This window comes from Somniosus microcephalus, chromosome 4 (genome assembly GCF_052327205.1).
Source record: "Somniosus microcephalus isolate GS21.2 chromosome 4, FLI_Smic_1.0, whole genome shotgun sequence".
Lineage (NCBI taxonomy): Eukaryota > Metazoa > Chordata > Chondrichthyes > Squaliformes > Somniosidae > Somniosus > Somniosus microcephalus.
In genome coordinates, this window is record NC_140990.1 from 157,449,100 (window position 1) to 157,463,115 (window position 14,016).

At 45.8% G+C, this 14,016-nt stretch overlaps 2 protein-coding genes across 2 annotated transcripts in view; one reads left to right on the forward strand and one right to left on the reverse strand.

Moving 5' to 3' along the window:
- LOC147119946 (islet cell autoantigen 1-like protein) overlaps positions 1 to 8,654 on the forward strand; it is a 179,320-nt gene extending 170,666 nt beyond the window's left edge. Inside the window, exon 14 of the mRNA XM_085985393.1 lies at positions 8,086 to 8,654. Coding sequence (XP_085841519.1) covers positions 8,086 to 8,114 — 29 coding nt within the window. The 3' untranslated portion in view covers positions 8,115 to 8,654. The remainder of the gene's footprint in view (positions 1 to 8,085) is intronic.
- LOC147119948 (protein FAM117B-like) overlaps positions 1 to 14,016 on the reverse strand; it is a 330,525-nt gene that overhangs the window by 12,818 nt on the left and 303,691 nt on the right. Inside the window, exon 6 of the mRNA XM_085985390.1 lies at positions 9,993 to 10,215. Within this exon, the coding sequence (XP_085841516.1) occupies positions 9,993 to 10,215 (223 nt within the window). The remainder of the gene's footprint in view (positions 1 to 9,992; positions 10,216 to 14,016) is intronic.

Sequence of the window (14,016 nt, forward strand, 5' to 3'; positions counted from 1 at the left end):
ACTGGAGCGAGTGGGCTACACCCATCGTTCCTGTGATGAAAAAGTCATTGAGCAGCACGCCTGGGGAACCAAGGAAGGTTCGCATCTGTGGGGGCTTCAAGGTAACAGTGGAACCCGGTCCTTCACACCGTAAAATATCCACTTCCGTGGATTGAAGATATTTTCGCCTTGCTATCTGGAGGGAAACGCTTCACTAAGATTGATCTGGCCCAGGCGTATCTGCAAATGGAGGTAGAAGCATCAAAAAAATACCTCACAATCAACACCCATAAAGGTCTCTACCAATACAACCGGCTGGTATTCGGGGTAGCATCAGCTCCGGCTATTCGGCAGAGGGCAATGGAACAAGTCCTGCAAGGGATCCCAGGGAACCAGTGTTATTTGGACGACATCCTGGTCACGGGCGAAAATGACAGTGATCACCTTGCCAACCTGGAGCAGGTGCTCACTAGATTGCAGGAATATGGGCTCCGAGCTAACCGCCCCAAATGCGAGTTTTTTAGAAAACAGATCTCGTATTGTGGCCACGTTATCGATAAAGAGGGGTTACATAAGTCCCCAGAGAAGATTGAGGCAGTAGTCAAGGCTCCAGCACCGGAAAATGTGTCACAACTGAGGTCGTTCCTCGGGCTGGTAAACTACTACCATAAGTTCTTGCCAAATTTGTCTACAATACTACACCCACTGAACACCCTACTGCAAACTGGGGTGCTATGGAAGTGGAGTGACGAATGTAGACGAGCTTTCCAGAAGAACAAAACACTAATCACATCGAAAGAGGTATTGGCCCATTACAACCCGGCATTACCAATTCGGTTGGCATGTGATGCGTCACCCTACGGCATTGGAGCGGTGCTGTCGCACAAATTCTCGGACGGCTCAGAGAGGCCAATAGCCTTTGCGTCACGATCACTAACCTCAGCCGAGCGTAACTACGTCCAGATTGACAGGGAGGCCCTCAGCCTAGTGTGGGGAGTGAAAAAGTTCAATCACTATCTGCACGGGCAGAAATTCACCTTGCTGACTGATCACCAGCCTCTTGTCTCCATCTTTAATCCGAAGAAGGGCATTCCGGTGATGACTGCGCAACGACTACAAAGATGGTCACTTTTTCTAGGGGCGCACCACTATGAGATTGAATATAAGGGCACGAAACAGCATGGAAATGCTGATGGGCTATTACGCCTGCCACTGCCTACTGCGGAGGAAGCACCAGCAGTGGATCCTGTCGAAATATTCCATTCGACTATAGTTGAATACCTACCGGTAACTAATGCTTGTATCGAAAAGGAAACCCGAAATGACCCGACACTGTCTCGGGTATATGATTTGACGGTGAAGGGATGGCCAGCACATGGCGACTCACTTTTGCCAGCATTCTCGACAAGGAGAGAACAGCTGTCAGTGTGCCGGGGGACCTTGATGTGTGGATCCCGAGTGGTAATTCCACCCAAGTTAAGGGATAGAGTGCTCAATGAGCTTCATGAGGGTCATCTGGGAGGGGTAAAAATGAAAAGCCTAGCCAGGGCTTATGTGTGGTGGCCGGGAATCGATAAACAAATCGAGGACCTGACCAAGAGCTGCTCAGGATGCCAGAAAGTCCAAAACGCACCACCACAGGCCCCTCTACACCCATGGGAGTGGCCCTCATCTCCATGGCAACGGGTGCATATTGATTTTGCTGGTCCATTCATGGACTCAATGTTTTTAATAGCCGTGGATGCGCACTCGAAATGGCCTGAGGTCATCAAAATGTCCTCCACCACCACGGAGAAAACTATTGCAGTCCTAAGGACCATTTTTGCCAGGAATGGCTTGCCAGAACAGATTTGTTCCGACAACGGACCACAGTTTGTGTCCGAAGAGTTCCGGAGGTTCTTGAAAAAGAATGGGGTAAGGCATTACACATCCGCCCCGTATCATCCAGCCACAAATGGATAGGCTGAGAGGTTCGTACAAACCTTTAAGAAGGCAATAAAGGCTATGTACAATGACAACATTCCACTGCAGCACAAGGTGGACAATTTCCTGTTCGCCGACCGGAATGCGACACATGCAGTCACCAACCAGGCCCCAGCCATGATGTTCTTTAACCGAAGGTTAAGATCTCGCCTGGATTTGCTCAGACCAAACGTACGAAGAGATGTTGAGAGTAAGCAATTCCAGCACATCCATGAGAAGCCAACAAGGAGCTTCAATGTAGGGCAACCAGTCTTGGCCCGCGACTACCGAACAGAAAAATGGCAGCCAGGAACGATATGCACACGGCAGGGGCCACTAATGTACACAGTGGACGTTGGGGAGAGCATCGTGAGACGCCATGCTGACCAGATCCTAGAGTCACAGGAACAAGTCAACCCCGTGCCTCGCCCATACGTACCTGGTGATGAACCCGACGTACAGGTCGCATCTACCCCAGAAACAGTAGCATCGGAAGCTGATGAACCAACCGACGACAGGGGGCCAGAATCGCCTCCGCACCAAGAGCAAGACACTCGGGAAAGGCGCTATCCAGAAAGGATCAGGAAGCCTCCCCAAAGACTGAATATATAAATAGACTATTTTCAGCTAATGTTGCATGCTAAAAGTGTTAATTGTAATTAGTTTGATATTTAATTGTTAAATGAGTGTTATGGTACTGTTAATCTAAAAGGGGAGGAATTGTAATGTATATACCTTTAAGGGGGGAACTATCTTTTACAGCTCATGTATACTGCAGTACCGGCAGTGACCACACAGAGTAGTAATCTGTACAGACCAGTTCCAGTGTGAGCCACGTTGAGTAAACACCTGTTGTACCGTTCTTCTGCAGTCTGTGTCTTATTATACACGGACACAACACCCTCACACGCGCTTCTCCAATTTTTTCAAAGGCAGACTGAGAAACACGGTGAAGCGAGGCCCGATAAGTGTCCTCGACTTCTCAGTCTCCGTTTCTGGGGATAGGCTATTGACTCCCCTTCCTCGAGTGCTCTGTCTCCATTTCTGGGGATAGGCTATTGACAAACACTCACTATAAGCCTACTGACTCCCACAGCTACTGGACTACACTTCCTCCCACCCCGCTTCCTCCAAGGACTCTATTCCATTCTCCCTATTTCTCCGTCTCCACCTCATCTGTTCTGACGATGCCACCTTCCATACTAGTGCTTCCAACATGTCTTCCTTTTTCCTCAACCGAGGATTCCCCTCTACTGTGGTTGACACGGCCCTTGACCGTGTCCGTTCTATTTCCCGTACTTCTGCTCTCACCCCTTCACCTCCCTCCCAGAACCACGATAGGGTTCCCCTTGTACTCACCTTTCACCCCACTAGCCTCCACATTCAACGGATCATCCTCCGCAATTTCCGCCACCTCCAACGTGACCCCACCACCAAACGCATCTTCCCCTCCCCTCCCCTCCCCTTTCAGCATTCCGAAGGGACCGCTCCCTCCATGACACCCAGGTCCACTCCTCTATCACCCCAACACCCCCTCCCCTTCCCACGCAAGCACAGGAGATGCAACACATGCCCTTTTGCATCCTCCCTTCCCACTGTCCAGGGCCCCAAACATTCCTTCCAGGTGAAACAGCGATTTACGTGCAATTCTTGCAATTTAGTATACTGTATTCGCTGCTCACGATGCGGTCTCCTCTACATTGGGGAGACCAAACGCAGATTGGGTGCCCGCTTTGCAGAACACTTCCATTCAGTCCGTAAGCGTGGCCCCGAGCTTCCGGTCACCTGTCAATTTAATTCTCCGCTCCACTCCCAATCTGACCTCTCCGTCCTCGGCCTCTGGCACTGCTCCAACGAAGCTCAACATAAACTTGAGGAACAGCGCCTCATCTTTCGATTAGGCACTTTACAGCCTTCTGGACTCAACATCGAGTTCAACAATTTCATACCATAACCTCGGCCCCTATTTTCTTTTTACTTTTATTTTAATTTCATTTTTCTCTCTCACATGGCAGCTGTTGATGATTCTACCATTGCCATTTACACCTCATCTAGAGTCATCTTTTGTTTCTTAACTTGTCCCATTACCATCTCCCTTTGCCTTGCACCATCAACCCTTTTGTCTTTTAATCTCTCTCTACCTTCCATCCCATCAAAGACTGTCCCTTTTGTTCATTCCTCCGTTTCCCTGCCCCTACACTTGCTTAAAAATCTGTTACATCTCTAACTTTTCCCAGTTCTGACGAAAGGTCATCGACCCGAAACGTTAACTCTTTTTCTCTCTCCACGGATGCTGCCTGACCTGCTGAGTGTTTCCAGCATTTTCTGTTGTTATTCCCGATAAGTGTCATTAAGTCGCTTTATTCCACAAACAGCTGCAAGTACAGAGCAACTGTGAAAACAAATTCCACTTTGCTTTCTTTGGTCAAGAATGAGTAGAGGGGCAGAATCTTTGACACCTTCCTCTTCAAGGATTCGGCAGCAGACCTGTCATCAAAACCGACATCCCCCTCTGCCGGCAGTATATTTTCTGCAGATATCTCATGTCATGGCCACCTGAATAGAATCGTTCTCACCACAATGGGTGTGAATAGTTGTTGGCCATCTGTGACAGTAACAAATTGCTTAACGCCCCCAGTTATCCTGGCTAATGGGCCTGGGATGAGATAATAGATACCCTTTGTATCAGCTTGAAATAGACTGCATTATGGCACTCCACAAACAGGCTTGTCTGGCTTTAATACAGATCATCAATGCCTGCAGCCTCTGGCCTTTCTTTTTTAGAAAGAAATACTTATATATTTATATATACTCCTTCTTCTTAGGCAGTCCCTCGGAACCGAGGATGACTTGCTTCCACATTAAAAATGAGTTCTCAGGTGACTGATGAGTCCAATGCGGGACCTACAGTTTCTGTCACAGGTGGGGCAGACAGTGAGGTGCTTGGGTTGACGTGCGCTCCTTGCGCTTGGCTTCCGCTTGCTCCTGGCGAAGAAACTCGAGGTGTTTGGCGCCTTCCCAGATGCTTCTCATCCATTTAGCGCCTTTCACGACCACCAGACATCTCAAAACGCTTTACAGCCAATGACATACTTTTGAAGCGGAGTCACTGTTGTAATGTGGGAAACGTGGCAGCCAATTTGCGCACAAACAGCAATGTGATAATTACCAGATAATCTGTTTTAGTGATGTTGATGATTGAGGAATAAATATTGGCCAGGACACCGGGGATAACTCCCCTGCTCTTCTTCGAAATAGTGCCATGGGATCTTTTACGTCCACCTGAGAGAGCAGACGGCGCCTCGGTTGAACGTCTCATACGAAAGACGGCATCTCCGACAGTGCAGCACTCCCTCAGCACTGCACTGGAGTGTCAGCCTAGCTTTATGTGCTCAAGTCCCTGGAGTGGGACTTGAACCCACAACCTTCTGACTCAGAGGCGAGTGTGCTACCAATTGAGCCACAGCTGACACTAACCTGTGAAAATTCACTGTTTCAAAACACAACCCTTAAACTTAACGATAGCAAAATACTGCAGATGCTGGAAATCCGAAATAACAACAGAAAATGCTGGAAAAACTCAGCAGGCCAGGCAACATCCGTGGAGAGAGAAATAGAGTCAACGTTTTAGGTCAAAACTCTTCGTCAAGACTGAAAAAGCACAGGAAATGAAACAGATTAAAAGGCCAGTTTGGGGGCTGGGAGAGAACAAAAGAGAAGTGAAGAGACATTAAGAGGTATTCAAAACGAGATGAGGTGGTGATAGGACTAGTGGAGAGACAAAAGATGGCTCTAGATTAGGTGTGAAATGCGCTGGCAGAATGGGAGACAGCTGCCATGTGGGAGAGAAAAAAAAGGGGGCCAAAACAAAAGTGTGGATAAAAAATGTAAAAATGTAATAGGGGCCGAGGTTATGATCTGAAATTGTTGAACTCGATATTGAGTCCGGAAGGCTGTAAAGTGCCTAATCGGAAGATGAGGTGCTGTTCCTCGAGCTTACACTGGGTTTCCGTAGAACAATGCAAGAGCCCGAGTACAGTGACGTCTGAGTGGGAATGGGGCGGTGAATTAAAATGACAGGCGAGCGGAAGCTCGGGGTCACCCTTACGGACTGAACGGAGGTGTTCCGCAAAGTGGTCACCGAATCTGTGTTTGGTCTCCCCAATGTAGAGGAGACCACATCATGAGCAGCGAATACAGTATACTAGATTGCAAGAAGTACAAGTAAATCGCTGTTTCACCTGGAAGGGGTGTTTGGGGCCCTGGACAGTGGGAAGGGGGGAGGTATAAGGGCAGGTGTTGCATCTCCTGCACTTGCATGGGAAGGTGCCGGGCGAAGGGGAAGGGGTGCTGGGGGTGATAGAGGAGTGGACTAGGGTGTCTCGGAGGGAGCGGTCCCTACGGAATGCTGAAAGGGGAGGGGAGGGGAAGATGCGTTTGGTGGTGGGGTCACGTTGGAGGTGGCGGAAATGGCGGAGGATGATCTGTCGAATGTGGAGGCTGGCGGGGTGAAAGGTGAGGACAAGGGGAACCCCATCGTGGTTCCGGGAGGGAGGGGCAGGGGTGAGGGCAGAAGTGCGGGAGATAGAACGGACACGGTCGAGGGCCGTGTCAACCACGGTAGAGGGGAATCCTCAGTTGAGGAAAAAGGAAGACATGTCGGAAGCACTGGTGTGGAAGGTGGCATCGTCGGAGCAGATGCGGCGGAGACGGAGAAACTGGGTGAATGGAATAGAGCCCTTACAAGAGGCGGGGTGGAAGTGCAGTCCAGGTAGCTGTGGGAGTCAGTGGGCTTGTAGTGAATGTTGATCAATAACCTATCCCCAGAGATGGAGACGGAGAAGTCTTAACTTAACTTGATCCTAAAATTCATTCCAGAAAAAAGATCGAGAGTCCTGAAATGTGACGAAATTAAATATTTCCAGTTTTATTGATTACCTTGCAAGTAGACCAAATGTCTGGATCAGATTAGCTGATACACATGATAAAATTGTAAGTGGTGAACATGAAGCCCTTCTGAGTAAGGAGCTTTATAATTTTGATGTATTAAATGTGCATACAGGTCTGAGCTAACATGGATAGTCACTAACTTTTGATTTGTTTTGTTCCCCACCAATACAATGACTGGGCAGTGTAATGCTAGAAATTGGTTCCTAGTCATCATGTGCATTCAATGGTTAAATCATGTTACACCAAGGAACGCCTCACTTAACAGAACTATTTACCACTCCATAAGAAGCGTCAGTAAATAAAAGTATTTTAAAAAAAAACAAGTCTCAGCTGAAGCAGCAGTTAGGTCACTTAAAATTTACCATAGCACCCAAGGGTGCAGGAGTGGGAGGAATAAAGTCATTCAAGGATCCTGCTCCCGATTGCTATCCAGTGATACCTGTTGGAAAGCATATGTGTGGATAGTGTGTGAGAACACGATTTCAAGGCAGAGATGTATGCAACAGAAGAGCTGCAGGAGGTTGCCAAAGTTTTATAGTGCAGCAATTCACTGAAGTGGCTCAAGTTAGGCCACAACTGCAGTACTGCGTCCAGTTCTGGTCACCACACTTCAGGAAGGATGTGAAGGCCCTTGAGAGGGTGCAGAGGACATTTACCAGAATGGTTCCGGGGATGGGGGATCTTGGCTACAAGGACAGGTTGGAGAAGCTGGATTTGTTTTCATTCGAGCAAAGGAGGTTGAGGGGTGATTTGATAGAGATGTACAAGATTATGAGGGGTTACGATAGGCTAGACAGGGAGAGGCTGTTCCCCTAGTTGATGGTACAAGGACTAGGGGACACAGGTTTAAGGCTTGGGGCAAGAGATACAAGGGGGATGTGAGGGAAAACTTTTTTACGCAGCGAGTGGTGAGGACCTGGAATTCACTGCCGACGGAAGTGCTGGAAACGGAGGCACTCAATGTTTTCAAGGGGAGACTGGATAGGCACTTGAGGGAAGTAAACTTGCAGAGCTACAGGGATAGAGCAGGGGAATGGGACTGACTGGATCGCTCTACAGAGAGCCAGCACGGACTCAATGGGCCGAATGGCCTCCTTCTGTGCCGTTATGACTCTAAGTGATGTGAAAGCAAAGTTCAAGCTGTTTCTGTGTGGGGGATAAGTGAACTGATGGTGGAACTTGTTTTACTCTCAGAGAAGAAGAATTTCGACGAGAGTTACTGAGCTGCGAGGAAGAGAAAGAGCATCGCGGGCGCAAAGGAAAATTCGAGGTGGAGAGGGCGGAACAGCAACAGTATGAAAACCAATGGGAAGCAGGAACAGCTTCGCTGCACGATTGAACAGAGATAGATGCACATATCGACAGCGAGTCCAATAGGTATCAGTTCAGATCATTTAACCCACAACCCTGCTGGGATGAATTTTAGAAAACCTAATTGGATACCAAGTTTAGAAGAAAGAAATTATACCTTTTAGTTGAAATTCTCATTCTCTTGCTTTCTCTTCAGCAGCCAATTGAACTAACCTTTTCTATCAGATCTTGTGTTGGTCATTTTTTTTAAAAAAAACTATAAATTAATATTTAACTTGTTTGAAATTTTGCTTTAGGTCTGTGTGAGCTCTAAATCCCACCACTGTTGTGCTTTTGGAATTTTTCCCCACTGTTTTACTCATGGTTTTTCAGCTCTTGTACCACTCTCATATGTGAATCCTTTGAGAGTATCTTCAATAGTCTTACTATCAAGGTAAACGTTCAGTAATGCATCTGGGATAACACACTGGTCTGCTAATTATTTTTAAGCTACTGGAATTATCTCTCCAGTCCTCGATAAGCAATAGAACATCAGAGATTTTGAAACAGTATACTGTTAACAAACAAGGTCACAGACAAAAGGGAAATCAATCTTAATTCCCAACTGAAGCAATAAAGCATGTTTGAGATTGAAGTTGCAATCATTGACTTATAAGACCAAAAGCGCAATTGAATTTTAATATCATCAATGTGGAAGGTTTCAGAAAGCTTGCCAAGTGCAAGACTATAACTATTAAACACCAATATGCCAAAATATAGTTATAGAAAGGTGAAGGCTGTCTGCTTGATCTGCTAATATAATAAACTGATGCAGATCACAGGAGATAAAATGAGCTATCCCTCCAGAACAATGCCTTATATGCAACAAGACAGAGGAAGAGGACAAGATCAGTGTAACTCTTATGATACAAAACCCTCAAATAAGGGTGTCCCAATGTTCTCTTACTCCTCCCTCTCCATTCATTTCTATCTGGATATTGAACAAATGAGGAAGTGTCCATATTACAAAAGCAGAGCCTTACTGCTACACAAGCTCAACAAGTTACTCTCCAAATGCTCTGCTGATTCTGCCCCATTTTCAACCAAACAAGAGGGATGCTTAGAGATAGGAAACGGTGAACCTTTTCCCCTTAAGTTCACCACCTTCAAGAGATGAAGTGTAAAGAGGGAATATTGCAGATTGGAAAAAATTCTTTAGATGTTGCAGGAACCTGCACTGGTAGGGCGGGGGTTTGTATCGGTGACATTTCCTTTCTCCCCACTCCGCAAACTCTGGTTCCTGAATTTGGCAATGCTGCTGTGGGTTGTGCCAAGTGGAGGCCATGAATATGATCTAGCACCGTTTAGCAGCCAGTTTCAGAGCCACGGATAGAAACCTGCATGAACTACAATGTAGTGTGGCAAAAGAGAACCAATAAAAGGGCACCGGATAAAAATACCAACAAAAATAAAGAGCATCAAAATGAAAAAAAAAAAAATTGCCACAAAACACTGTGCTTTGGCTAACACACACCCAGACACAACCAGCATTACTGGGAAATCTGCCACAATGAAATCACCAGTAAAGTGGCAAAATGACAGTCCAGATGAAGAACTACACCAACAGAACCTCCCTCCAACAGTAGCACCCTGCTCACAACACTGCATAAAGGACAGCATTTGTGAAAATGGTAGCTTTGTCAGATGGATTGTTTATTCAAACTCAATATAATCCCACAGCTTTAACATAAACAGATACAGGTTAGCAGAATTAATATCCCAACAGTACTTCCCCAACTGGCACCCAATACCTTTATCTCTGCCATCTGTAAGCAGATCTTCAGTATAGCATGGGCTCTCTCCACTACCCTCGTTGGCTATGGTGAGGAACGTTGGAGAGACGGACTGGGATCGGCTGCTGCTGGTACTGCTCCGATCCATTCCTGAAGGAGTCTGAGTGTCAATACTGCGGGTACTGCTGCTTCGCTGCTGTACGGGAAATGGAGCACGATGACCATCTGGAGTATCCTGTGGCTAACACACAAAATCAAAGTATCAGAGTTATCCGATTACTGTGACTACCATGTCATAGTTCCCACATTCTTCTATCGAGGTTAAGGTTCCTACATTTCAACAGTGACTACGCTTCAAAAGGACTTCATTGGCTGTAAAGCACTTTGGGACATCCTGAGGTCATGAAAGGTGCTATATAAATGCAAGTTCTTTCTTGAGAGCAGATGAGTTCAAGTAGGTTCAAGACCTGGAAGGGTGGGTAATGAAAAGGACAGGGTTTGGATGATTTGGATGAGGGGACTAAATGTAACATTTCCAAATTTGCTGATGACACAAAGCTAGGTGGCAGTGTCAGTTGCGAAGAGGATTTGAAGAGGCTTCAAGGGGATCGTGACAGGCTCAGTGAGTGGGCGAGAACATGGCAGATGGATTACAATGTGGATAAATGTGAAGTTGGTAGAAAAAACAGAAAGGCAGAGTATTTCCTAAATGGTGAAAGATTGGGGAATGCAGATGCTCAAAAGGGACCTGGGTGTCCTTGTACATGAGTCACTGAAAGTGAATGTGCAGGTGCAGCAAGCCATTAGGAAGACAAATGGTATGCTGGCCTTCATTGCAAGAGGATGAGAGTACAGGAGTAAAGAAGTCTTACTCCAATTATATAGGGCCTTGGTGAGACCACACCTGGAGTACTGTGTACAATTTTGGTCTCCTTACCTAAGGAAGGATATACTTGCCATAGAGGGAGTGCAACGAAGGTTCATGAGATTGATTCCTGGGATGGCGGGACTGTCGTATGAGAAGAGGTTGAGTAAACTAGGCCTGTATTCTCTTGAATTCAGAAGAATGAGAGGGGATCTCATTGAAGCATATAAAATTATTACAGGGCTTGATAGAGTGGATGCTGGGAGAATGTTTCCCTTGGCTGGGGAGTCTAGAACCAGGGGCCACAGCCTCAGGATAAAGGGTAGGCCATTCAGGATTGAGATGAGAAGAAATTTCTTCACACAGAGGGTGGTGAATCTTTGGAATTCTCTACCCCAGAGGGCTGTGGAGGCTCAGTCATTGGGTATATTCAAAACAGAAGTCGATAGATTTCTGACTAGTAAGGGCATCAAGGGATATGGCGATAAGGCCAGTGAATGGATTTAAGGCAGAAGATCAGCCATGATCTCATTGAATGGCGGAGGAGGCTCGAAGGGCCGAATAGCCTACTCCAGCTCCTATTTCTTATGTTCTAAACTGGGTTCAAATAGATAAAAGAGGGAAGAAAAGGATTGACTCAATAGTGAAATGCTGCAGAATTAGTTAGTTTGTGTGTGGGGGGCAGGGGGATATTTCTTGAGCACAAAGCAGTTTTACAACCAAATACACAAATTCCCCATAACTTTGGAGCAAAAGATAAAAACAGAAGTTGATACAAGGGTAAGAAAATGAAACGGAGTAAAAATGTTATGAATTTACTAGGATACGACTAGGTATATTTTTTTAAAATTGTGTTTTGGAAAGCTAATCCCATCAGTTGAGCCACATAGATCACCAGCAGTGGAACCATATAGATCAAGAAGGACCTCAGTTCAATCCCAGGTCTGTCCTGAGTTAGCCAATCTAAGCCAGGTCCCCCTACCAGCTAGGGAGTGCGAATAAAACACACACACACTTACATTTTTGTGCCTGTGACTTAAAAAAAAAAAGTCCCAAAGTGTAATCAAACAAAAATGGACGGAGAGCCAAAGGCAAAGATATTAGGCTGGGTGACCAAAAGCTTAGTCAAAAAGGTGGGCTAAGGAAGGAGGAGAGGAAGATGGAGAGGCAGGGTGGGAAATCCCCAATGGTGGGGTGAATGGGGGGAAGGGGATGCACAAGAGGCCAGAGTTGGAGAAATGGAGAGATACAGGGGGTTTGCAATCAATTTTTGTCTGAATACGCTCATGTGAAGTGCCTTGGGACGTTTTACCACGTTAAAAGCGCAATATAAATGCAAGTTGTTGTAGGGTTACAGAGATAGGGATTTAAACACAAGGATGAGAATTTTAAATTGGTAGAGTTGGTACTCCGGGAGCCAATGTAAGTTAGCAGAGACTAGAGTGATGGGTGAGCGGTCTGGTTTCTGCTATTGATCACTAATCAAGACCCTTGCTTGATGAACATGGGCCGGAATGCTTTCAGTTTGGATAGGTTCTCACAATGAAATGGGCCACTGATACGCTCCAAATTCACATGTGAAAAATGGCCATGGTGGCACTTAGGACATTGCAATTGGTCTTTGCGCCCGGGGTGTAGGTTCCAACATGAAGAATGGACATCTATGGGAGGTGGGGGTAGAAAGAGTTACCAGAGGGCTGAGGGCATCCATGGAACCATACTCTAGCACAGTGTTGTCCAATATGTTAGCAACTAGCACATGTAGCCAATTGTATTTTTGATTAGTAAATAAAAAGTGAGTAATAGGCACCATCTTAGGGAGGTGATCTCAATGCTCATTCACACAGCATATGCGTATGTACTTAAACCTTCTGTGCATTTGTTGATAAAATGGTAAGCTGAAAAGTAGAGTGTGCATCACTCAAATGGTGTGAAAACATGGGTGAAAAACGCTGGACTTCAGCGCCATGGAAATACCATGGAGAGGGGAGCTGTCATCCTGGTCAGTGCGAGCAATCGGAATAACCACTCCAGGCCAGAAGAAAGCAACCCAACCAATAACAAGCAGCTCCAACAGGGCACATCTTGGCAAACAACAAGCAGCATCCAACTAGTTGGAGAGCAGGGGCGGGTCTGACATGTCTCTGTTTGAGTCAACATTCCCAGCAATCACTCTGATGAACTCAAAGTACTGCTCGCAATTGCTGGACAAAAACTAGAAGCTTCACGAAGATGTGCTGTCTGATAAATTCAGGCCAGAATTCCAAACTTTGGTGAAAAAGAATGCAATTTCACACTAAACAGTGTGATATGTTTGTTAAGTAAGTATACACATTTAAATGTATTGTGTGTAAGGAGTTTTCAACTAAAATTTGTGCCTGCGGCTAAAATGGTGTTGCCATAGCTATGTCTGTGGCTAGTCAGCGATTTCTATTAGACAACAATGGTCTACCAGGAAAGGAGGAAAATAGGAGAAAAGAAAAGATATATACTGTTTTCCAAGCAGCAATATCGTGGAAGATCATAGCTGCAAAAGTAGGCGTCTAATTTTCCACCAATACCAAACATCATAAAGTGCCCTGATGAGGTCTGTTGTCTGGATTACAGTTGCAGGAAATATCTCTACATACTTCAGTGTTGAGAATGTGTTTCCAGGATCATCTTCACGCCAGTAATGAATGGTGAGCAGCATGTGAAAGCATTTCCTTTCTGCTTCAAGGGAGTATCTAAAAGCTTTGCACACAATACTTGAAATGTACTCATAGAAGTGCAATTTAAAACAAATAAACTGAGCTGCTTGCTTGAATTCTGGCCTAAAGTTTTTTTAACAAATTAAATAATTAAGTAAAGCTGCACGTAGTTCGATCTAAATGCACCGTTATAATTTTTTTTTTTTAAATGGTGAATTTATGCCATCAGGAGTGTCATTGGGAGGCCCGTGTGGAACATAAACACCAGCACAGACCAGTTGAGCTGAATGGCCTGTTGCTGTGCTGTAGACTCTACCGCTGAAGTATGAACAAGGCGGCCACAAAGTCAGATCAGTAATGCAATCGATAACACTCATTGCAACGTCCTCTAGGAACTTTTTAACAAATAAAAAATAAATAGAAGTGCAGAAATCAATAAAAATATACAGCTGGCGTGGGCTGACAAGCACCACTGAAAATGCCAGTC